The sequence below is a fragment of the Bufo bufo genome, chromosome 1 (genome assembly GCF_905171765.1).
Source record: "Bufo bufo chromosome 1, aBufBuf1.1, whole genome shotgun sequence".
In the NCBI taxonomy this organism is placed as follows: domain Eukaryota; kingdom Metazoa; phylum Chordata; class Amphibia; order Anura; family Bufonidae; genus Bufo; species Bufo bufo.
Genome location: NC_053389.1, coordinates 523,151,053 through 523,176,014, shown reverse-complemented (window position 1 = coordinate 523,176,014; position 24,962 = coordinate 523,151,053). Strand labels below are relative to the sequence as shown.

The 24,962-nt window shown below is 41.0% G+C and overlaps 1 protein-coding gene across 3 annotated transcripts in view; it reads right to left on the bottom strand.

Moving 5' to 3' along the window:
* Positions 1-24,962, bottom strand: part of CPED1 (cadherin like and PC-esterase domain containing 1) — a 463,541-nt gene that overhangs the window by 386,836 nt on the left and 51,743 nt on the right. For all 3 annotated transcript variants that reach the window (XR_005774778.1, XR_005774791.1, XM_040411583.1), the window contains exons 3-4: positions 13,821-13,915; positions 2,285-2,360 (exon numbers count right to left, since the gene is read on the bottom strand). Coding sequence is in view for 1 of the 3 variants with exons in the window: in XM_040411583.1 (XP_040267517.1) it covers positions 2,285-2,360; positions 13,821-13,915 (171 nt within the window). In the remaining 2 variants the exon portion in view is untranslated. The remainder of the gene's footprint in view (positions 1-2,284; positions 2,361-13,820; positions 13,916-24,962) is intronic.

Sequence of the window (24,962 nt, the reverse complement as noted above, 5' to 3'; positions counted from 1 at the left end):
GTCCATGTGCTGAAACTACTCAATTGGCTGTCCTGTACCACCTGATGGATGTGTCATGGGTCAAAGTTATTCACAATGTAAAAGAATATGGCGCCTGCGGACATCGACATATCTTTGCCCATTCGGCGAACCACGACCAAGCAAAGTTTGCTGCGGAACGACCGCCGGGCAAACCGCAAGGCCATCTCTACTCATATGGTCCTAACACTGCCCGATTCTTGCCATCTCTCAGCCCCCTCTCCTAAGTAATGATGATGTGCTCCAGCCAGCTCTGAGCCTAGCGCTCTATTACTTGGGGTAGCTGCTGCCATTACTGTGTGTGATCGCTGGGTTGGTGTTGGTGCCTCCACGAGGCCTATGCCAATCCCCAGCATTGTATTTTGGAGTATAAAACATCTAAGAAGGCCAGACACAAACACACATTGGGCAACTTAAAGGAACAGGCCACCAGCTGATTGTAGCATCCATGTGAGTCCAGGAAGCATTTTGGAGATGAGAGAGAGCTGAGGGCGACGGAGTGAGGACAGGACTCGGAAAGAGGGCACGGAGGCTGCTGTAATGAAAGTCTGACTAGCCATCATCGACTCGTTGTAAGCTATATATGTAGCACATCTGCTAGATGCAGATAGCCTTTCTTTTTTAGTTGGTTAACCATATGACTATTTAAGGGTACTTTCACACTAGCGTTTTTCTTTTCCGGCACCGAGTTCCGTCATAGGGGCTCAATACCGGAAAAGAACTGATCAGTTGTATCCTCATGAATTCTGAATGGAGATAAATCCGTTCAGTATGCATCAGGATGTCATCAGTTCAGTCACTGAACGGAGTTTTGGACGGAGGAAATACCCCAGCATGCTGCTGTATTATCTCCGTCCAAAATTCCGGATCAGTTACCGGAAGGCCGGATTTACATTGAAATGTATTAGTGCCGGATCCGGAATCAAAAATACTGCAACGCCGGACCCGTCCTGCTGGTCTGCGCATGCGCAGACTGGTAAAAATGTGAATTTTTTTTTAAACTGATCCACTTGTCCTTATGACAAACGGAGAGACGGATCCGTTCTTGCAATGCATTTGTGAGACGGATCCGAATCTGGATACGTCTACAAATGCTGTTCGTTTGCATGCAGATTGCCGGATCCGGCAGGCAGTTCCGCCAACGGAACTGCTTGCCGGATCACTCTGCTGCAAGTGTGAAATTAGCCTTAGGGGGATCATTGGTGTAATGCTTCCAAAAATTGGGCAAATCGAGTGTTCACATATACCAATATATACACTGGGTACATTTATTAAATCCTTCACAAAAGCGACATAATGTGCAAGAGAAAATAGGTGAAAGTGAAGGATTTATGAAAGTTTTTTTAATTGCGTCCGGCAACACAAACAACAAATTTGAAAAAAAGATACAGCAAAGGGGCACAGCTAAACAACTGCTTCATTTTTAGGGCGATTTTTGTGTCCACATGAAAGATCTATTGCTCAGTGAACGAGCATTTTGCTTGTGTATCGGGTAATTGGTGGCACTTTTACTCCCCCAGATAATCACTAACGAGTGTTCCTATGAACGCTAAGAAGCGATTATCTTGCAGATTCTCGGCCCGTGTAAAGGGCCCTTAAGACACAGGCGCAGGAGTAGTAACAAAAGACTCTAGGACCAGACTACACAGTGAAGGTATGTAGTCTGTTACCATGGACACACATAGGTCTGTAAAAGCTGTAGACACAAAACTGTAGCTGATTTCAGTTAAGATTATTTGCAGACTTGATTAATATACATTTGAAGCAATAAAAAAAGATTGCAAAAGTGCACCTATTGAGGATGAGGAACAATGATGTTAGCATTGCTTTAGAGCAGGGATCAGCAACCTTTGGCACTCCAACTGCTGTAAAACTACAACTCCCAGCATGCAAACTTGCTCAACTGTTCTTCTGACCCCACAGAAGTGAATCAAGCATTCTGGGAGTTGTAGTTTCGGAACAGCTGGTGCGCCAGAGGTTGCTGATCCCTGCTTTAGAGGATAATGTGCCTCTATAGCAGCTGGAGGTTTAGACTTTCACACATCAGCAGACTTTTGCACACATTCTGAATGACAATGAAGCTTCCAGGACAGTACATGAAGGCTTTGGTGGATTGCTTTCAAGTATATTATATTCAGTATTTGTTCAGTAATTCTTACACAATTAAGAAAGAAAAAAAGACGTTGCTAAACCTTCTCTTTCAAGTTTCAGGAAATAACCTAAACAGAAGACTCTTCAAAGAAAATTGTTTGCTGTTGCTGTATACCTGGGAAGTGTGCCGCCAGCCGACAAATCTCATCTTTTATGCATAATATCTGCTGCATTTGTGGCAGTAGGTTCTCCTGCAAAATATGAACAGTATGTGTTACAAAGACCTGTTACATGAAATGCATTTACCATGCCTGTCCTTTTGCCAGTTTATACCCAGTCATGACCCTGCACATCCACATTCTTACAATTCTTAGAACTGCTAGAATATGTCCCATGTATGAAACACAGAGGGAGCAACAACAAAGGCTTCCATTTGAAGTCTTGCCTTTTTCTGTCTTCTACAGTGACTGTTGGCTGTGATCACATTGGCTTCATGGTTCCATCATGTCTGCTGCTCTATTCCACATATATCTAACCCTTCTTCCTGAGGCCTGACAGACCCACAGTAAAAGCCCTTAAAAAAGGACCATCATATCAGTCATGGATCTCTAACCTGAGCTCCTCACCTACAGGTTTCTTTCTCTTTCCTACATCTGTCTCTGCTTTTCAGAGCTCTGGTTCAATTATTATGTAACATTTTATGGTAGTTACAGGATTTGCAAGCTTTGTGATTTATAATATGTGACAAAGGGGTAAATGATAAAGTGGTCGTGCCATCAGGTTCAGCTCTATATATGTTCTTTTCTTTGCTACAGTAGTCTGTACTATGTTGAATGAAAATAAATGCTGAGACAAAGCCAAGCAGTTGAGATTAAGACTAATCAAGGGTCACCTTAAAGGGGTTGCCCAGGATTTTAAAGGCTATGTACACTTTCGGAGACAATTTTCTTTATGATAGCACTTTATTCATTTTGGGCTAAAATAAATCTGACGTTCTGTCACAAAGGGTTAACTGTTTTTCCTAGCTGTGTGAGTGATACTTTCACTTTTTATTTGTGCCAGTCATCTAATAAGCCTTATCTCTCAATTAGTAAAAGGTCAAAAACACTTATTTAAGCCACATTCTTATCAGTAAAATAAAGATTAAGCTATAATGAGTGGTTATAACGTCAGAGATCAGAAATAAGGAGTCCGTCAGGTGAGCTGCCTGACGGAACAGACTGAAAATTCAGATCCTGTACATTTGTACATATAAAAGGGCTCCAAATGTTTAATAAAGACCAATTGGAAAAAATGATTTTTAGCTCAAGATGAGCACAAAGCAATAATAAAACATTTGTGAACATAGCCTTTAATTATTTTTTATATTTAAGGGGTTCTCCAACAACAATAGAGCGCAGTGTGTAGTGCAGGCAACCAGTCCAGATCACATTCTAGAACAGGTTGCTGGCAGCCATTTTAAATCAATTCTGGAGAACCCCTTTAAGTTTAAAATTTAAAAAGACATTTGTTCAGTTCCTTCTGAAACAAAACAGTAGTGTTGCGCACGAATATTCGAATAGCAAATTTTTATCACGAATATCTCCACTTCGAGAATTCGCGAATATTCAGAATATAGTGCTATATATTCGTTATATCGAATATTTGGCATTTTTTTCCATCTGAACACATGATTCCTCTCTGCTTCATGCTTGTGGACCAATGAGAAGGAAGCAATGTCAAGTTCACAACAATACTTAGTGCACCAATCAGTAATCTGTAGTCAGACCTGCTAAAATGTGAAGTTGCACGTAGTACGATAAAATATTCTAATCACTGCCGATTAGAGCAGTCGCGAATATATTGGAGCACTCTATCTGCATATAAAGCTATTGCAATGTTCTGCCGTGCCAACCATTTTCTCCAGTCTCAGGAGAGACTCATAAACTTCTAGCAGCCTAAAAAATGTACCCAAAGTGACCCACGCCTGTATTTCGCGTTACGTATTTACATTACGCAATTTTTACATTGCCAATTTTTCGCATTCAATAAAATAATCTCGAATTCTCGAAACTCACGAATATATTATGAATATTCTACAAAATATTTGTAAAATATTGCAAATTCGAATATAGCCCCTGCCGCTCATCACTACAAAACAGTATAGGATATATTCCAAATGTCAGGGTAAAATTGACTCATCCTGTGAATGACCCAGATCTGAAAATCCTATCCTATAATAACAAAGAACAAATAGATTTCTGATCTCATTCCCTGAACAAAAATAAAGTAGCCTTATTGATGTAGCTAAATAACAGCACTTCTGCCTTCCTGTCCTGTGACTGAAATTCATGGAATTATCTGTATAGGACACATGGCCCAACAAGGATTTACTTATGAATTGATCTATTATGCTTGTATGAATGCTTCGCCATAACTGGCTGACATGCTACTTTATTAGTGTACTGAATTTAAGTTTAACCGCTTTGTGACCACCAGTACACTTTTATACGATGCCTTAGGCCTTAGGTTAGGCAGCTGCCTTTTTATGGTGGGCTAGTTTAAGTGCTGCATGGGTCTCCCATGCAGGGAAGGGCAGGAGCTCAGGAGTCTTATGACAGCTCTTTCATGCATCAGTTTCCAAGCCACTTATTTAAGCTATTTGAGCAATAAGATCCTTAACGAATCCAGACTCTGCAAATGTGTTTGTGTCTTCTGAACTCCTGTGAATGACTTCTGTCTATTTATCGCATTGGTCGTTTTCCTACCATCATGACCACTGCCTGTTCATCGTATTGATCCTGTGCCACCTGTTCTGACCTACTGACTGTTTACTGGACTGAACAAACTCTGCCTGCCCTGATTTCTGCTTGTCCACTGACCATGCACTTGTCCTTTCCCTGAGTGCTATGCACCAGAGTCTCTTGGCCCATCTAGGCCAGTTGTCATTGAACAATGACTAGTTCAAGAGATAGCAACCTCTTGGTTGTCCTGCAGTAAAGTCCAGATCCCTGTACAAAGGTGAGAGGGTGAAGACGAAGGTGGGGGGGGGGGGGGGGGGGCAACTTGGATAATGAGCTTAGGAGAAGCCAAGCCCTAAGTCAAATCTGTTTAATGACACAGTGAGTCCACACCTTTTCTTGGCTAATACTGTAGTCTTCAATATTTCAGACTATCTATGAAATTACAGGCGGTTGACAGCCATGGTGCCCTTTTTCTCAGTAGGGCTCACAAGTTAAATCTCTTTCAAGCATGCAGGTACTTGGGTCTAATGTAGAACAGCATGCGGTACAATATAAAATGTAATAAAATATAATGATAATAAAGCAGATGGTTGGCCCTTTATTGTTTCAATGTCGTAACAGAGCTGCAACAGCTTAAAGAGTGTCTTCTTACATGCTTTCTATTAGCGTACAACAAAGTAATATATGTCATGTTTTTATTACCTCTATGACAGTCCTAATAAAAACACTCTCTAGAAATAGAACAGCTGGCACCTTTTAAGCTGAAGATCAAAAGAGACTTCCAGTTGGGAAAACAGTGTGTATTCTAGTGGTATGGCAAATATATGTATAAAATGTTCAGGAAGTCTGATGTCTCTATAGAGCACCGGGTGCTCAGCACCCATGAACAAGGAAATGACAGGGAGATGCATACAGTGCTATCTGTGTGTATAGTGCATTGTATGACTATCCTGCTTTTTCTAGGCCTACAGCTGCACAACAGACCTTAAAGATTAGATCCTCCACCAGGGCCGGCGCCACCTGTTACAGAGTAGGCCACCACGTAGATCGCACTCTTGCTGGGGACACCGCAGTGTGAGGCAGTGTGGGGGGGAAATCACATAATGTGGGGCAGTGTGGGGGGCAAATTACATAATGTGGGGCGGTGTGGGGGGCAAATTACATAATGTGGGGCAGTGTGGGGGGCAAATTACTTAATGTGGGGCAGTGTAGGGGGCAAATCACATAATGTGGGGCAGTGTGGGGGCAAATTACATACACCATTATTACTATGGGGGCACTATTATTTCTTCAGGATAGCATTTGTAGGTAATGGTGCCGGGGCACAGCGAGCAGCAGGATAACACTGTGGGGACTCCAGGTTGGAGGATGATGATAGAAAAGTGAGGACACTAAGATGTCTGTGTGTCACACTCTGCAGAGACGAGGCGGCTGAGAGAAGTGTCCAGACCGAATGGAGAAGATGATGACAGAGAAGATCTACATTGGAGAAGACGTCACCTGGAGACCCTGGATGTGAGAGGTGCGTGCTGCTGTATATGTGAAATGCTGCTATTTTACAGTCAGGTCCATAAATATTGGGACATCAACACAATTCTAACATTTTTGGCTCTATACACCACCACAATGGATTTGAAATGAAACGAACAAGATGTGCTTTAACTGCAGACGGTCAGCTTTAATTTGAGGGTATTTACAGCCGAATCAGGTGAACGGTGTAGGAATTACAACAGTTTGCATATGTGCCTACCACTTGTTAAGGAACCAAAAGTAATGGGACAGAATAATAATCATAAATCAAACTTTCACTTTTTAATACTTGGTTGCAAATCCTTTGCAGTCAATTACAGCCTGAAGTCTGGAACATATAGACATTACCAGATGCTGGGTTTCATCCCCGGTGATGCTCTGCTAGGCCTCTACTGCAACTGTCTTCAGTTCCTGCTTGTTCTTGGGGCATTTTCCCTTCAGTTTTGTCTTCAGCAAGTGAAATGCATGCTCAATCGGGTTCAGGTCAGGTGATTGACTTGGCCATTGCATAACATTCCACTTCTTTCCCTTAAAAAACTCTTTGGTTGCTTTTGCAGTATGCTTTGGGTCATTGACCATCTGCACTGTGAAGCACCGTCCAATGAGTTCTGAAGCATTTGGCTGAATATGAGCAGATAATATTGCCCGAAACACTTCAGAATTCATCCTGTTGCTTTTGTCAGCAGTCACATCATCAATAAATACAAGAGAACCAGTTTCATTGGCAGCCATACATGCCCACACCATGACACTACCACCACCATGCTTCACTGATGAGGTGGTATGCTTAGGATCATGAGCAGTTCCTTTCCTTCTCCATACTCTTCTCTTCCCATCACTCTGGAACAAGTTGATCTTGGTCTCATTTGTCCATAGGATGTTGTTCCAGAACTGTGAAGGCTTTTTTAGATGTAGTTTGGCAAACTCTAATCTGGCCTTCCTGTTTTTGAGGCTCATCAATGGTTTACATCTTGGGGTGAACCCTCTGTATTCACTCTGGTGAAGTCTTCTCTTGATTGTTGACTTTGACACACATACACCTACCTCCTGGAGAGTGTTCTTGATCTGGCCAACTGTTGTGAAGGGTGTTTTCTTCCCCAGGGAAAGAATTCTTCGGTCATCCACCACAGTTGTTTTCTGTGGACTTCCGGGTCTTTTGGTGTTGCTGAGCTCACCAGTGCGTTCCTTCTTTTTAAGAATGTTCCAAACAGTTGTTTTGGCCACGCCTAATGTTTTTGCTATCTCTCTGATGGGTTTGTTGTGTTTTTTCAGCCTAATGATTGCTTGCTTCACTGATAGTGACAGCTCTTTGGATCTCATGTTGAGAGTTGACAGCAACAGATTCCAAATGCAAATAGCACACTTCAAATAAACTCTGGACCTTTTATCTTCTCATTGTAATTGGGATAATGAGGGAATAACACACACCTGGCCATGGAACAGCTGAGAAGCCAATTGTCCCATTACTTTTGGTTCTTTAACAAGTGGGAGGCACATATGCAAACTGTTGTAATTCCTACACCGTTCACCTGATTTGGATGTAAATACCCTCAAATTAAAGCTGACAGTCTGCAGTTAAAGCACATCTAATTTCAAATCCATTGTGGTGGTGTATAGAGCCATAAATGTTAAAATTGTGTTGATGTCCCAATATTTATGGACCTGACTGTATGTTTTGCATATGAGAAAATGTTTTATTAATGTTTTAATTAAATGTTCTATTTTACTATTTTTATTATTTGGTCGAAAGGCTGATTGGGGGGAGGAGGGATTGTAACGGCACTGCAATAGAATATCTAAAATTAGCTGGCCAAGTAAAATGTTGCATGCAACAATCATTAAATAGGTGGCCAACAAAAAAGGGGCAGGCCAAAGGAGTCAAGGGGCGGCAAAATTAGCTTTTGCCTAGGGTGGCAGAAATCCTTGCACCAGACCTGTCCTCCACACTTGTCCCACTCTACAGTATCCTCGGGGGTACATGCTGTAGAGTAAAGCGGTATGTGGGACTGTCCTAGCAGTACAGTATTCAACTGTATCCTGAGGACAGTGATACAGTTGAATGTTCCGGGGGTGCAAGTGAGCCAGTGTCTCCCTGCCCTGCCACTCACTCTCATAGGCTAAAGGCACTAGCTTATTAGAGGCCAGCGCAGGCAGTGCAATCATGTCATCAACATTGCACGGCCTGAGTTGGGTTGCAAGCAGCTAAGGATGCAGACCAGAAGAGGCCTGTGTCCTGCTCCACAAAGGTAAGTATTTGTGTTTGTTATTTTAATTTGCCAACTTGGGACACTGTAGGTGGGGGTCATTAAAATAACTAGGGCAGCACTACTGGGCTACTATGGGGGGGGGGGGGGTCATAATTATAAATGGGGCATCCCTGTTGGGGTACTGTGGGGGGAAGGTTATTATAGTAACTGGGGCATCACTATTGGGGGCACTGTGTGGGGCATCATTATTATAATTACGGCAGCACTATTGAGGAACTATGGGGGTAATTATTATAACTGCGGCCGCACAATAGGGGCACTAAGGGTTGGTCACTATTATAACCGAGGAAGCATTATGGGGTCATTAAACGGGCCATATGAAGGGACATTGTTTATTACATTATGGGAGATTTATTACTATTGGGGCACCACTGGGGTCATTAATATTACTGGGAGCATTATAAGGGGATATTTTTTTACTTGAGCACATTAGAGGGCATTAGTACTACTGGGGACACTATAGACTGACCTAATTACTTCTATGGCATACTATGGGGACTTTATTACAACTGGGAGCAGTGTGGTTGGCTTTATTACTACTGGGGGCACTTTAGGGGGCATTAGTACTACTTTGGAACCTATAAGGGGGCATATTTACTACAGGTACACATGGTAGGGGTTTTAATACAACGAGGGGCAGTGTGGTTGGCTTTATTACTACTGGGGCACTAGGGGCACTATAGGTCGGCATTATTAGTTATTGGGAATTATTACTACTGGGACATTTGGGTGGGCTCTACTTTTACTGTGGGAATTATAGGGGGAGTTATGGTGGGCTTTATCACTACTGAGGAACTATGGGGAACATGATTACTAATATGGGCACTACTGGGGAGCATTATCACTTCTGGGGCACAATAGGGGGGCGTTGTTACTATTGGTAGCACTGTAGGGGCACCATTAATAAGGGCACTGTGGTAGAGAATTATTACTATTGGTAGGACTTGGTAGCACTATTGCTGTGAGCACTATCAGCTTAGCACAATTATTTTTGGGGGACACTAGTTGTGTCTGTTATAAATCCAGTAACAAAGAGCATTTTGAATTTGCGGAGGTAAAAATTGAGCTGATTAGTGTGACATGTCCTGCTGATGTCAGGACACACCTCACTGCCCTAAAGCATGATGGGACAGTAGTCACATGAAGAACTAGGTCAAACACGGGAGATGAGAAAAAAACTGCAAATGAGGTAAATTAGAAAAAATACAAACTAAAAACAATCTAAAAGGTAACGGGAGCTAGAGTACTTGATGAAAATAAACTTTAGAGTGAAAAGTAGTTTATGGCACAACCCCTTTTAAATCTTGGAACAACCCCTTTTATCTTCTTACATATAATCTTTGGGGGAAGCGCAGAAATCAGGGAATTGGCAACATGCATCATTTATATGAGCTGCATTGTATATGCTGGTTAAGGTATAAGTTGCCATTTATGTAGTTCTAGAGCTACTCTCTATTTGTAACAGAATAGATATATGGCTATAGACATCCAAACCAATATACTCTTCAAATACAAACTGTTTAGTATCAACCACTCATGAGATGATTGCTCAAGTGTTAGGTGGACATCATGCACTAGAGATGGATTTATGTTTGTAGCTGTCAGTAAATTACTTTCCACTTCACTGACAACTTCTGACACTCAGCTCTGTGTCTTTGATGAATGGTTGGAGTGGACATAACTCTTGAATAATGACCATTCCTCACCTAGGGGACCAGGGACATGTCAACCTGCCTTGCTACTATCTCAGATCAAATACAATCAAATGTAAAGCTTTTTATTATTAAATATCTTTAGAAAAATACAGAATGTAAGCTTCTCGTCAGCCTAGATGTTCCTGTGACTTTACAGACCATTTAAATTAAATGTAAATAATACAAATAAAACATTACAGGGTGCTCTATACCAGTGGTGCGCATCCTTTTTTGGACTGGGGGCCACATTGCAACATTGCTTTAAAAAACTGAAGATTTGCACTATTACACAGGCCGATGCAAAGAGAGTGGGGGAAGACTGATCGCTACCAAAGTCATTCCTCCTTCATTCAGTTCTGTTGATTATCAGAAGCACACCCCTGAATACAGAGGAGGCTGTGCTGTCGATAATCATACATCTTTCATTCTGAAAGATGCTTGTTTATTGTCTGATAAGCACCTGTTCCCAGTAATTGGCCTGGAAATCATACAGTGTAATAGGGGATTAAAGGGGGGCACATTTTTAAAAAGTCGTTTTCTTTTTTTCCAACTATAGCTCCTTATTCTTTAAACATGCAAACTAAAATGAATTATGAGTTCATTATTTTGCACCAGTCATTTTGATATACAAAGTGGTATGTGGGTATAGGGGGGCACTCAACTACCCGGCAATGGGGGATCGAGTGTCTGGCTGTTTATCAGCACCCTGATTCCCCCTTCCTGTTCGACAGTTGCCCCCATAACTCCTACACTATTAGAAGCCCTACACTTTTGGAAGCCTCCTGCTACAATTGACGTGTGTGAAGCTGTAACATCATTGCATCCGTTTGCATAGTCCTTACCCCTCGAAAGTATTTTTACGCTTACACTAACCCCACTTGTAATGTGTAATTTTAGAGTCCGTATATATATTTTTTATATTTTTTACCCTATATATATATATATATATTTAGTATTTATATTTTAACATTAAGTATATTCAATCCAATCTAATGTGCCTCATTTATACTGTACCTATATAAATACAGATAAATCTATAGAATTATCCTAAAAAGAAAAATCGCCAGTAAATAAATAAATACTAGTATAAATCGTTAATGCAATGGAGCAAAATTTCGAGATAATCAGAGAATTCGAGAAATAATAGTGAGAGAATAATAAGATCGATATGGTAGGATAATGTACACCGATATTTATGTGATGTCCGTGTGCTAGCCTATAGACCTATTCAAATGATCCAAGATGTAATGAAATTCATAGAAAAACCACACAAGCTAAGGATTGCTAGCGAAAAACGCTAGAGAAAATTGAAAATGATTGGCAATACAACGAGAAATTTTGAGGCAATTGTGAAATAATTGCGAAATATTTGTGGGCAAACAGCAATAAATATTATGGTAGTTGAGTGTATACTGTTATTGATATGGTTTCTGTGTACTACCTTACTGCCATTTATTATTATGTATAAATATACCTATGATTTCAATATGAAACTTGCTATGGAGATATATATATATATATATATATATATAGATACAGAAATACAAAAAGGGTCTAAATAGCTGACAATCCGGTTCCTGAGTGGATGTATCCAGTTCGGACCTTTTGGGATCCTTAAACAAATGAGATACCTCCTCATCCTAATTAGACCCTCTATATAAGGACTGATCTTTTAGTATGCTGCTGACCACTGAGGAAGGGGCAAGTTAAGACCCCGAAACGCGTTTGGTGATAGCAGCTACAGGATTCAAAGGAGCCGATATATGGCATGACGTTCTGAAAGACTTTTAAGGAACAACCATCTTCAGCAAAGAAATAGTGAAGCAGGCGCGCGCCTTACTACTATAAAAGCCACAAGCCGTCACAGTCTCCGATACTCCTCCCCACCAGATCACGTGGGTCGATTCAGATCACGTGACCAGAGAACACGTGAGAAACCAGGAAGGTCCTACAGATCCACTTGGACGCCGCGGACCGCATGCAGACTTGACCTATTCTACAGGAACTGCAGTACCACATCGGTCGTCTGGAGGGGTAATGTAAAGAACATTGATACTAATCTATCTATAAATGCCCTGACTGGACATTTATTGGCCATAATAATACGAAGTTCATCAGTACCGAGTCAGTACGTTGCAGCGATATATGTCAGCAGGCCGTAAGCAACATATCTGTGGCGAATGAATATCATCCTATAGCCACCTAGTAGTTGGAACGCTGAATTGACATTGTGAAAGTGGTATACACGCATATATTTACGTGACAGTGTGGATTGGAGCCAAATCAGCAGTTAGAAACAGCCATTCTTTTGCCTCATTGCCCTATCGTGGGAATATCCGTGCTATCACAACGAGGTGGTAGCGACAGTTTTTATCACGAGCAGTCAGCTGGTCAGCTGACCATGCTACATCATCACTGATTACTATTTGGCATTTTTAAGATTGTGTATTATTATTGTTACTTCGGCGCCTTTTATGTGTGATATTATATGATATATATGATATGTTTTATTGATATGCTAATTGATAATAAATATAATAATTAGTTATACCGCATCCAGCATACATCTGTGTCCATTTGGTTCCAGGTAGTTGAGTGCCCCCTACACCCACATACCACTTTTCATTTTTCTATTGCGACCAGGGGTAGGCCGCAAGGGGTGTGCACCGTTCCCAGGCGGTATAGGAGGTTGAGCCACTGTAAAGTATTTATTCCATTTTGATATACAATATGAAGTTTCACGAGAGACAGTTTTCGTTAGAGTAGGAGTTTTATTATTTTTTTATTATTATTTGTATTTTATTATACTTTATTATTCTATTTTTATCATTTTTTTTATTTATTTTTTTACATTTATTTTTGCTATGCACCAATCTGAGGAGAATGCAGAGGCGGCAAAGCCACTATGTCTTCTCCACGGGTCCCTGACTGTCACTGTCCCTGATTGTAGGAACAGAACCTTTAATCCAGAGTCGTGAGGATTTGTGCTCAGAGACACAGCTGATGGCATGGGGATTACAAAGTATGGCCGTATTTCGGCCATTGGCCCACCCCTGTTCTATGCTAATATAATAAAAATATTATTAGTTTTATAAACACAGTTTAGGTCATAAAATTTGCATGTTAGAGGGGTTTTCCAGGCTCCTGATACTTGTGACCTATCCTCAGAATAGATAATTAATATCTACTTGGTGATGTTCTGACACCCTGCACCTCCTTGATTAGCTCTTCCCTGCAGTCTCTAATGCTGGAACTATTCACTTCAATTGGAGCTACAGTGCAGCAACCTAGCACAGCCTCTATAGTATGAACTCAGCTATGCTTCCTTTTCCATTCAAATTGCTAGCTCTAGCACCAGAAGCTACAGGGGACAGCTCCTCATGAGGGTGTGGGGAGTCAGACCCTTAAGACCCTTACCCATTAGATAATTATGACCTATCCTGAGTATAGGTCATAAATATCAGGAGTCTAGAAAAACCCTATAATATAGTACTTGCCTTAGTTAATTGCATAAACTCAACAAGTTCCAGCTTTTCCTTGCAGTTTGCCTCCATACTTTCATTTGAAGGGATGTACATAAGAGCGTCTCTTCCTTAAAATATGAGAAAAAAATGTAAGATGATAATAAAACAAGTGCATGCTGTAAAAATGGGAATAAGGGTGGGAGCACATATGAACACATTTACAATTTTTTTTATTGAAATATCCCCTACTTTTGCTTATCTGCCAAAAATATAATAACAAGTAGTAGGGGATGGATGAAAGGAGGTATGACTATAGGATCATGCTACATAGGGCTTGTTTGTTTTTTGTCACCATAGAGATGCTTAGATCTGCATAGGAGCTATAGACACAAAATGGTGGGACATTTCTAATACAGATGTAGTAGATCTTACACACATGTTAACTAAACTAGTTGTATTCAGCTGACACCTTCAATTGCTTTTCAAATGGCTTTTGTTTCGGGATATCATGATGAGTTAAGAGTTTCAACTTGGTACATCTGTAAAGTCTGTTTCCTTCATTTTAAATTTTAGTTGAAATGGTATATATGGTCTTCAAAGGGGTTTTCTGAAATTTTCTAACTGATGACCTGTCCTCTATCATTGAAGTGAATGGAGATGAACTGTGTTACCAAGCACAGCCATTGTACAATGCACAGCTAAGAGAATGGAGCCTTGCTACTATGAGCACCGATGCCTTCTCAAACAGATGATCGGCGAGGGTCCCGGGTGTTGGACAGAAGACTGATCCAGAAGATAGGTCATCAGTTAATATAGCTCAGAAAACCCCTTAAATGTTTAACAAAGTTTGAAGCTAAATGAACCAAACAAAGGTCATTTTGGTAACTTCTATACACATAGCACTATACAATAATCGCAAAGCAATTTCTAGTACTGTTATTATATTGAGCACCTGTATACAAATGAACAAGAGAAATTTTAAGCCGGGAATATTATATATGTGACTTATGACACAGATCCTAAGTAAAATGTGGGCAGATTTCTGCTACTTTTACCACAACAGATTTTCAATTACTTAGCGCTTAAAGGGAATGTGTCATCAGACTATGACCTATTGTTTAAAGGAAATTTTAAAGTTAAACATATTTGTTTTTCAAATTTTTGATTGGTTTTTAAATTTCCATGTCCTTATGTATATTTAAAAAATATTTCTAAAACTATGAAGATGTCACAGTGGTCACAACTTCCTGTTCTGTGAAAGCAGCTATGGGCCATAGACAGAATAAACAGGAGAGGACCTCTTTGACTTCTATGGGAGAGTTCACTAGACATGCTCTGTGACCTCTGTAGAAGTCAGGAGGAAGAAGATATCACCTATTGTGAATGGTGGATCCTGTGTTATCTATATAGAGGTGCTATCATTGTAATTCTGCGTGTGATGATGATGTAATAGCTACTGACACGTTACCTGTAGTACTGTACAAAAAAGAAAGTCACAACATATTATTATGCCTAATGGCCTAACCCGAAAAATGTATTTATTTAGTTTTAATATAGATAGTGACATGGAAAAGTAAAACAAAAATCGCAACATATTTAGCATAAAAATGTTATTTCAACAAGAGGTCCTTTTTGATGATCCATTCCCTTTAACAACTAGGCTTTATTTTCATGCAAATTTGGGTAAATAACATCTGGTTGTGATTTCTACAATCCAACTCAAGTTTTCTGGAGGAAGCCAGGCAAGACACAGAGTCTTTGTTTTCTCAACACGGGGATCGAAGAGGAAACCGATAAATACTAGAGGTCATCCGAAGATAATATCTGAATCAAATGACTACAAAAAACAAACAAACCCTACCTATAGCCGGATACAGTAACATTAGACCCCCAGTTAATGAGTTACTTTTCCTTTTTTCACCTTAGTTACTGTTTGTGTGACCTTACCTATCTATTACATAATGTGACAAAAACATTGTTGGATCTGAGCTTGTTGCAATTATGTATAACACTATTCCCCTATTATCGTGGTCAGTCTATTCACATATTTCAATTCACTAACTTTGCATAATATTGGCTTACCGTTATGACTAATAGCAGTAGTGAAAATGCCACCCAGATCTGATAATCAGTTTTTCTTTTAGACATTTTTAGTGGATCATCCCCACTATGTGTATACCATGTTCTGGGATAGGCATTTCTATATGGTTATGAATAGAAAGAATGAACCTTGGAGTCTAAGAGAACATCTTTCTGTTTGACTTTTTAATAATATTTTTGTCATTAACTTATAAGAATATAACAAAACAATAACAAACATAGGTGCACTCTGCAGTCTCACTAATTCTCAAACTGATTTTAAAATTGAGAGATTAGTCAACATGTCCTACGGTGTAGAACATGTCTTAAGCCCGGACACCACGACAAGGTTTCTCAAGTAGCCCGGGCTACTTGAGAAACCTTGTCGTGGTGTCCGGGCTTAAGACATGTTCTACACCGTAGGACATGTTGACTAATCTCTCAATTTTAAAATCAGTTTGAGAATTAGTGAGACTGCAGAGTGCACCTATGTTTGTTATTGTTTTGTTATATTGTTATATTAATTATCACATCCGCACTTGTTACCTTGTGTAGGATGTCTATTGTGGTACTTGTGGTTCGCCGCGGGCATCCTCCATTGTATGCATTTTGCTGGGGATTGCCATTAGCAACGGGCCACAAGTGCAGGACTTGCTCCCCTATATATATGCACAACTGCATGTGGGTTTGAGCAGCTCCTGCTGATGCCAACCTGTCTTCTTAGTTTGTATATATAGATTCCTGGAGGTGTATAAACTCCTATTTAAATGTGCCTGTTTTCCATCTACAGGTCACATTTAGGTGCACCTGTGAAGCCTGGGCTATATCAGCAAGTCTTGAGTGGGACTCACAGACTCCTCCCTCCTCCCATTGCAAGCATGGCCACATGCTGGAGGTAACTGGTGAGTTGTTTGCGAGTCGGCCCTATGCTCCTGTAATTTGCCCACTGGCTCCTGGTATCGCCCATATGGCTCAGGTAGGAGAGTGTAGGGTCCCGGGCTACTTGAGAAACCTTGTCGTGGTGTCCGGGCTTAAGACATGTTCTACACCGTAGGACATGTTGACTAATCTCTCAATTTTAAAATCAGTTTGAGAATTAGTGAGACTGCAGAGTGCACCTATGTTTGTTATTGTTTTGTTATATTGTTATATTAATTATCACATCCGCACTTGTTACCTTGTGTAGGATGTCTATTGTGGTACTTGTGGTTCGCCGCGGGCATCCTCCATTGTATGCATTTTGCTGGGGATTGCCATTAGCAACGGGCCACAAGTGCAGGACTTGCTCCCCTATATATATGCACAACTGCATGTGGGTTTGAGCAGCTCCTGCTGATGCCAACCTGTCTTCTTAGTTTGTATATATAGATTCCTGGAGGTGTATAAACTCCTATTTAAATGTGCCTGTTTTCCATCTACAGGTCACATTTAGGTGCACCTGTGAAGCCTGGGCTATATCAGCAAGTCTTGAGTGGGACTCACAGACTCCTCCCTCCTCCCATTGCAAGCATGGCCACATGCTGGAGGTAACTGGTGAGTTGTTTGCGAGTCGGCCTTATACTCCTGTAATTTGCCCACTGGCTCCTGGTATCGCCCATATGGCTCAGGTAGGAGAGTGTAGGGTCCCGGGCTACTTGAGAAACCTTGTCGTGGTGTCCGGGCTTAAGACATGTTCTACACCGTAGGACATGTTGACTAATCTCTCAATTTTAAAATCAGTTTGAGAATTAGTGAGACTGCAGAGTGCACCTATGTTTGTTATTGTTTTGTTATATTGTTATATTAATTATCACATCCGCACTTGTTACCTTGTGTAGGATGTCTATTGTGGTACTTGTGGTTCGCCGCGGGCATCCTCCATTGTATGCATTTTGCTGGGGATTGCCATTAGCAACGGGCCACAAGTGCAGGATTTGCTCCCCTATATATATGCACAACTGCATGTGGGTTTGAGCAGCTCCTGCTGATGCCAACCTGTCTTCTTAGTTTGTATATATAGATTCCTGGAGGTGTATAAACTCCTATTTAAATGTGCCTGTTTTCCATCTACAGGTCACATTTAGGTGCACCTGTGAAGCCTGGGCTATATCAGCAAGTCTTGAGTGGGACTCACAGACTCCTCCCTCCTCCCATTGCAAGCATGGCCACATGCTGGAGGTAACTGGTGAGTTGTTTGCGAGTCGGCCCTATGCTCCTGTAATTTGCCCACTGGCTCCTGGTATCGCCCATATGGCTCAGGTAGGAGAGTGTAGGGTCCCGGGCTACTTGAGAAACCTTGTCGTGGTGTCCGGGCTTAAGACATGTTCTACACCGTAGGACATGTTGACTAATCTCTCAATTTTAAAATCAGTTTGAAAATTAGTGAGACTGCAGAGTGCACCTATGTTTGTTATTGTTTTGTTATATTGTTATATTAATTATCACATCCGCACTTGTTACCTTGTGTAGGATGTCTATTGTGGTACTTGTGGTTCGCCGCGGGCATCCTCCATTGTATGCATTTTGCTGGGGATTGCCATTAGCAACGGGCCACAAGTGCAGGACTTGCTCCCCTATATATATGCACAACTGCATGTGGGTTTGAGCAGCTCCTGCTGATGCCAACCTGTCTTCTTAGTTTGCATTAACTTATAAGCTATAAAAATTAAACATTGGTTACAACTTAATATAAGATTATGGTTAAAATTCAGCAGTTGCAGATTCTGTTAAAAGAAAGGCATTGTAAGGTATTTCTATAATCTTGGTTAGGCATTTGGGCATGATAGAAAATGGGTAAAGTGGAACGGTTTTCAGTTTTCTCAGCCATGTGTTAGAAAAATATGTATTCATATGAATGAGTGCTGGGTAATAAAACCAACTTGCGCATGGCGATGTCAGCCAAATCTACAGAGATCATCTGAACCCAAGAGTGGATTGTCTTTTGAAGAAATGTCCTGAGACAACCCATTTATCTCTGAAAGGTGAGACCGATGAGAGGGCTAGAGTTCTTTCACTGTAAAGATGGCCATGCATTTTAGATCAGTTGGAGGCAGACCACAAACATATGATATGGTCAGACACAGACCAATGATCGGCGCAGTTATCGGAAAGGAACATTCTTAGGAACACTCCTCACCAGGTGCTGCTGATCTCTCGCTCATTCATTGGGTGAAAGCATCGCTGATGCAGACACCTAGATCATTTCTGGGCAGCAGATTGTGCTGTTTAAAGAGGGATCTGATGCCCAATGAATGTTTATAGGGACAAACCATGACTCTAGCGATCACTCATTCCCATACAAATGTGGTGATTGCTGTATATAAATGCAGATACTACCTCCTGTAACAAGCAGGCAGTTATGAGAAACAAATGGTTTGTTTCCAATAATTGCCTGCAGTGGTCGGCCTGTGTAAAGGGTCCTTAGATCGGTTGATTGGGCCAATATTAAAGTGATTGTCCAGGATGAGTAAAACATGGCTGCTTTCTACCAAAAAACAGCATTAACCCTGTCTGCAAGTTGTGCATGGTATAGCAATTCAGTTCACTTCATTTCAGTAGCACTCATAAGCAGTAGCAGACTCACCCTATGAACAGGTGTGGTGGTCTTTCAGTAAGAAAGCTGCCATGTTTTTCTTATCCCGGACAACCATTTTAATTAGTGTTTATTGGCTCCTTAGGATGTGAGATGGCAGGGAAAATGGAGGAACATAACCTTTCCTTAAGGCAATCAATTTCTATCCCAGAATGAGGTGTGTATGGCCTGTGGGAGAAACAGCTTAATTTAAGAGAGAGCCCGCACAAAGTTTCTATACAATGTTCAGGTGCGCAGTCAAAGTTTAAGTATGGCATAAATAAACATAAATAATTGTAGTCATATGTGAGCGGCAGTGATCTATGTAAACCATCAATGTTTCAACCTGCCTATAAAATCACTGCCCTACATTTCTGTTGAAATTACTTATGGCTACTGAATGTTAAATTAAGCCATAAACATATAATTCAATTCTAATCTAAACCATGAAATCTACACCAAGGCCGGCTAAGTCGTCAGCACAAGATTTTTAAGGTCAATCATACATTTGCCTGTAATTTATAGAGACTCAAACAGCCAGCCAGAGGTTTAGGGGTGTCAGCACCAGACACAATGCGCTGTTAGCATTTGATGAAGTATCCATTTATATTGATAAATTATCACTAAGGAGAACTTTCTATAATACTTTCTCTATTAAATTATACAAAGTTCTTTATTAAGTATTGTCACTGAAAAAGCTATCATGCCTACACTGAGGATGCTAGGATGTATTACAGAGTATAATGTGCATTTTAGTGATTAATTACATTGCTTATACATTAAAAACAAGCCCGAACCATGAACCTTTTGAACAAAGCCTGGCTCCAAGAACCTTTTGCCTTTAGCGTACAAGTGATCTATTCTGCCTCTTTGTAGGGTTTTAACAAACTTCTAACTTTTTCCTTATACCTTTTGTATGAAGAGCGAAAATAAGGTATAATAGAGCAGCAATTGACTAAAGGTAGGTATATTAACCCCTTGGCGCTGTAAACAATTAAACATTTTTAGCTTTAGTGTTTTCGCCTCCATCTTCCAAAAGCCATATTTTGTTTACTTTTCCATTCACAGCAATAAGAGGGTTTTTTTTTCCCAAGGTACAAGTTGTATTTTTTAAAGGCACATTTAGTTTACCATGTTATATAATGTATTGAAAAACATTTACAAAAATTATTTGTAGAGTAAAATTTTTTTTTTGGGGGGGTGTTTGTCTTTATGGCATTCATTGTGCGCTTAAGGCCTCATGCACACGACCGTTGTTTTATTCCGTGCCCGTTGTGCCATTTTTCGTGATTTTCTGCGGACCCATTGACTTTCAATGGGTCCGTTGAAAACTCGGCTAATGCACCGTTTGTCATCCGCGTCCGTGATCCGTGGTTCCAGTCCGTCAAAAAAATATAACCTGTCCTATTATTTTTGCGGAAAACAGTTTGCGGACCCATTCAAGTCAGGCACACAAGATTGTAATCCGCGTCCGCGTCCGTTTTTTTTCCTATCATTTGCATGGCAAACCTATCTTAGATTTTTTTTTTACTTTCCTTCATGTCTGGTGGTCCTCCAAAAATAAAGGAAGACACACGGAAACAAAAACGGAAACGGATCACGGAACAACGGAACCCCATTTTGCGGAACGGAACACAACAACTGTCGTGTGCATGAGGCCTAAAGGAAATGTGTCATCAGAAAAAAATCTATTGTTTAAATCATGTTTTTATGTTAATATATTTTTAAAGAATTTTTGATTATATATTATAATTTTCCATTTCAATATTTATATTTAAACAAAACCATAAAAAACTGCAGTTTTCCCTCTGACCACTAAGCCTAATAATAGGCGCCACTCATTGGTCTGTACAGATCAGTTACCAGCTTATCCGTCAGTCTAATCCTGCCTTTAATGATATCACCTCTGTGTATAGATAAGACAGGATCCACTATTCACAATAGTTGATTATCAAAGGTTATCTATTATTTCCGTGTACAATGACCTCTGCACAGATTACAGAGAATGCCTGGAAAACTCTCCCAATGAGGTCCCTTTCTGAACATTGTGTCTATGGACCATGTGGATGCCATAAAGCAATTTTTTTATGCTTTCTAAATTCTGTTAAGAAAACTCAGGCAAGATGGCCGCCCCCATAATCATGTTCAGAAATTGAATTAAAACATCTGCAATCACAAAATATACATAGATTAAAAGGAAATGAGCTGCTTTCTGGTTTTAACTGGCAAATAAAAATTTTGGTGACACATTTTCTATAAACTGTCATGTTACCTTTAGGCATCTTTCACACTGGCGTGTGCGGCCCGTTGCCGTATTGCGGACCCGCAATACACGGGTGCCGTTCCATGGGCATTCCACATCACGGATGCGGACCCATTCACTTGAATGGGTCCGCAAATCCGGAGATGCGATATGGTGCGGAACGGAACCACGGAGCGGAACCCTACGGAAGCACTACAGAGTGCTTCCGTGGGGTTTCGTGCCGTACTTCCACTCTGCAAAAAGATAGAACATGTCCTATGTTTTTGCGGAACGGCCGGATCGCGAAGTGAATGGGTCCGCGATCCACTGCGGCTGCCCCACTGAATGTGCTCGTGTATTGCGGCCCACATTTTGTGGGCCGCAATACAGAAACGGGCCACACACGCCAGTGTGAAAGAGGCCTTATTTTGTGGATCAGTACAATTAGGCCTCATGCACACGACCGTTGTTTTATTCCGTGTCTGTTGTGCCGTTTTTTCGTGATTTTCTGCGGACCCATTGACTCGGCTAATGCACCGTTTGCCATCCGCGTCCGTGATCCGTGGTTCCAGTCCGTCAAAAAAATATAACCTGTCCTATTATTTTCGCGGAAAATGGTTCGCGGACCCATTCAAGTCAAAAAAACGTGGAGGCACACAAGATTGTCATCTGCGTCCGTTTTCTACCTATCATTTGCATGGCAAACCTGTCTTAGACTTTTTTTTACTTTCCTTTATGTCTGGTGGTCCTCCAAAAATAAAGGAAGACACAGAAACAAAAACGGAAACAGATCACGGAACAACGAAACCCCATTTTGCGGAACGGAACACAACAACGGTCGTGTGCATGAGGCCTTACAGTGATACCAAAACGTTATACCGTTCTTATGATTTACTAGTTTCAAAAAAATAAAACTTTGAAAACAAAATTTGCTTTGCCTCATTATATTCTGGGGATAGATTTAGTTTTTATTGGTACTATTTAGGGGTACATAAAACTTTTAGATCCTACCCAACAGTTTTCTTATGAAATATGATTGCTCGTACATGGTTGAATGGTATGTGATAGTTTTACAATGGTGTTTCATTTGTTGCCATTGTTCCATGAGCTCAGACATTGCTTGTGGGTTTGAATTTGGACCACTATTTCTATTGTAGTTCATGTTGCCACTGTTCCATGCCGCCTTACCTCCACTATGCCACTATGTTTTTTTTTATCTCTCCTTAGTTCAGTATTGCATGAGTTAATGTTTTTTGGGTTTGTGTGAGCAGAGCTTCCATTTCACTGATGAGTTTGTTAAGTCTGCTATATATGTCATGAGTTTTTACCGTGTTATGGATTTCCTGAGTTGTGTCTCATGTCCCTGGTTGTGCAACACTGGTTCTGTTGGATCTTTACATATTCTGTGTCTGGATTCTTAGGCTGCGTTCACACGGGTGAGATTTTCGCGCGGGTGCAATGCGGTAGAGGAACGCATTGCACCCGCACTGAATCCGGACCCATTCATTTCAATGGGGCTGTTCAGATGAGCGATGATTTTCACGCATCACTTGTGCGTTGCGTGAAAATCGCAGCATGCTCTATATTCTGCGTTTTTCACGCAACGCAGGCCCCATAGAAGTGAATGGGGTTGCGTGAAAATCGCAAGCATCCGCAAGCAAGTGCGGATGCGGTGCGATTTTCACGCATGGTTGCTAGGTGACAGTCTATTCACTGTATTATTTTCCCTTATAACATGGTTATAAGGGAAAATAATAGCATTCTGAATACAGAATGCTTAGTAAAATAGCGCTGGAGGGGTTAAAAAAATAAACAAATTAACTCACCTTCTCCTCTTGATCGCGTAGTTCCCGGTCTCTTCTGATGAGTTGTCGGCTAAAGGACCTTTGGTGACGTCAGATCACATGCTCCAATCACATGGTTCATCAACGTGGTGATGTACCATGTGATTGGAGCATGTGATCTGACGTCACCAAAGGTCCTTTAGCCGACAGACAGCTCATCATTAAAGAAGTAAAGAAGAGACCGGGAACTACGCGGAGGAGGTGAGTTAATTTTTATTTTATTTTTTTAACCCTTAATTGATCACCTACTAAGCATTCTGTATTCAGAATGCTATTATTTTCCCTTATAACCATGTTATAAGGGAAAATAATACAATCTACAGAACACCTAACCCAAACCCGAACTTCTGTGAAGAAGTCCGGGTTCGGGTCTGGGTACCACAGTCGGTTTTTTATCACGCGCGTGCAAAAAACATTGCACCCGCGCGATAAAAGCTGAACATCGGAACGCAATCGCAGTCAAAACTGACTGCAATTGCATTCCTACTCGCGCGGGTTTGCCGCAACACACCAGGACGCATCCGGACACGCTCGTGTGAAACCAGCCTTAGAAGTCTGAACTTTAGCTTATTTTTGGTAAATTCCCAAGTTCTAATTTATGTCTGATCTGCCTTGCCAGGTTTCTGCTTCTGGATCTGTTGTGTCTGAACTGTTTCCTAGAGTCCTGTGTCTGTTCTGTCTTGCTAAGTTTATGCGCACGTGTCTGCTATGTCTGAACTATGTCCTGAAGTGTGTTCCATGGATTTTGCATGTTCTCTGCCTTTTTGTCCACAGTGGTTCTGTCCATGTTTTGCTGTGGATTCACTTGTGTTCTGCCTGTGGTCATGTCTATGCTTCCGATGCCTTGCACTGGTTGCTCTGACCCAGTGTGTCAGCTACCAACTTCATCAGGAATATTCTAAGAGGTAGTGGCCTAGTGACTCCCCTGCAGTGAAATCCAGATCCTTGTATAGGGGTTAAAGGGTGAATACAAGGGGATCTCCATTTCCAGGTCTAGCCAATGTTATACTGGTTAGTTGGCACAGTGGTCCCATGAAAATTGTGGGTGACAAATAGGCAGGCAAGACTGCTTACAACTTTTTTTTGCCTTAGCAAAATACTCAAGTCACATACTGGTTGCAGTAATCCCTCAACCCTGCAATGTGACTGTTTAGCTTTAAAACTTCTGCATGGTAGTGCGTTTCGGTAATATTTTTTGTAATAAATTAATTTATGTTGGTCATTAGCTGCTCTCTTATATAATGTGATACATATTTGTGTTTTAAAAGTTCATGGCCATCGCCTAGAAAACAGACTGATCTCAGATCATAGTCTGCAGTTGATCATGTGTATTAGTCCTGAGAGAGTTCCACTTGCTTCCAAGACTGACATTATTGCGGCCATCCAAGGGTTATATTATTGTAACCATCCAAAAATAGTTTCCGTGAGAAGTCTGTTTCCAAGCAGAAGCATCTGAAACT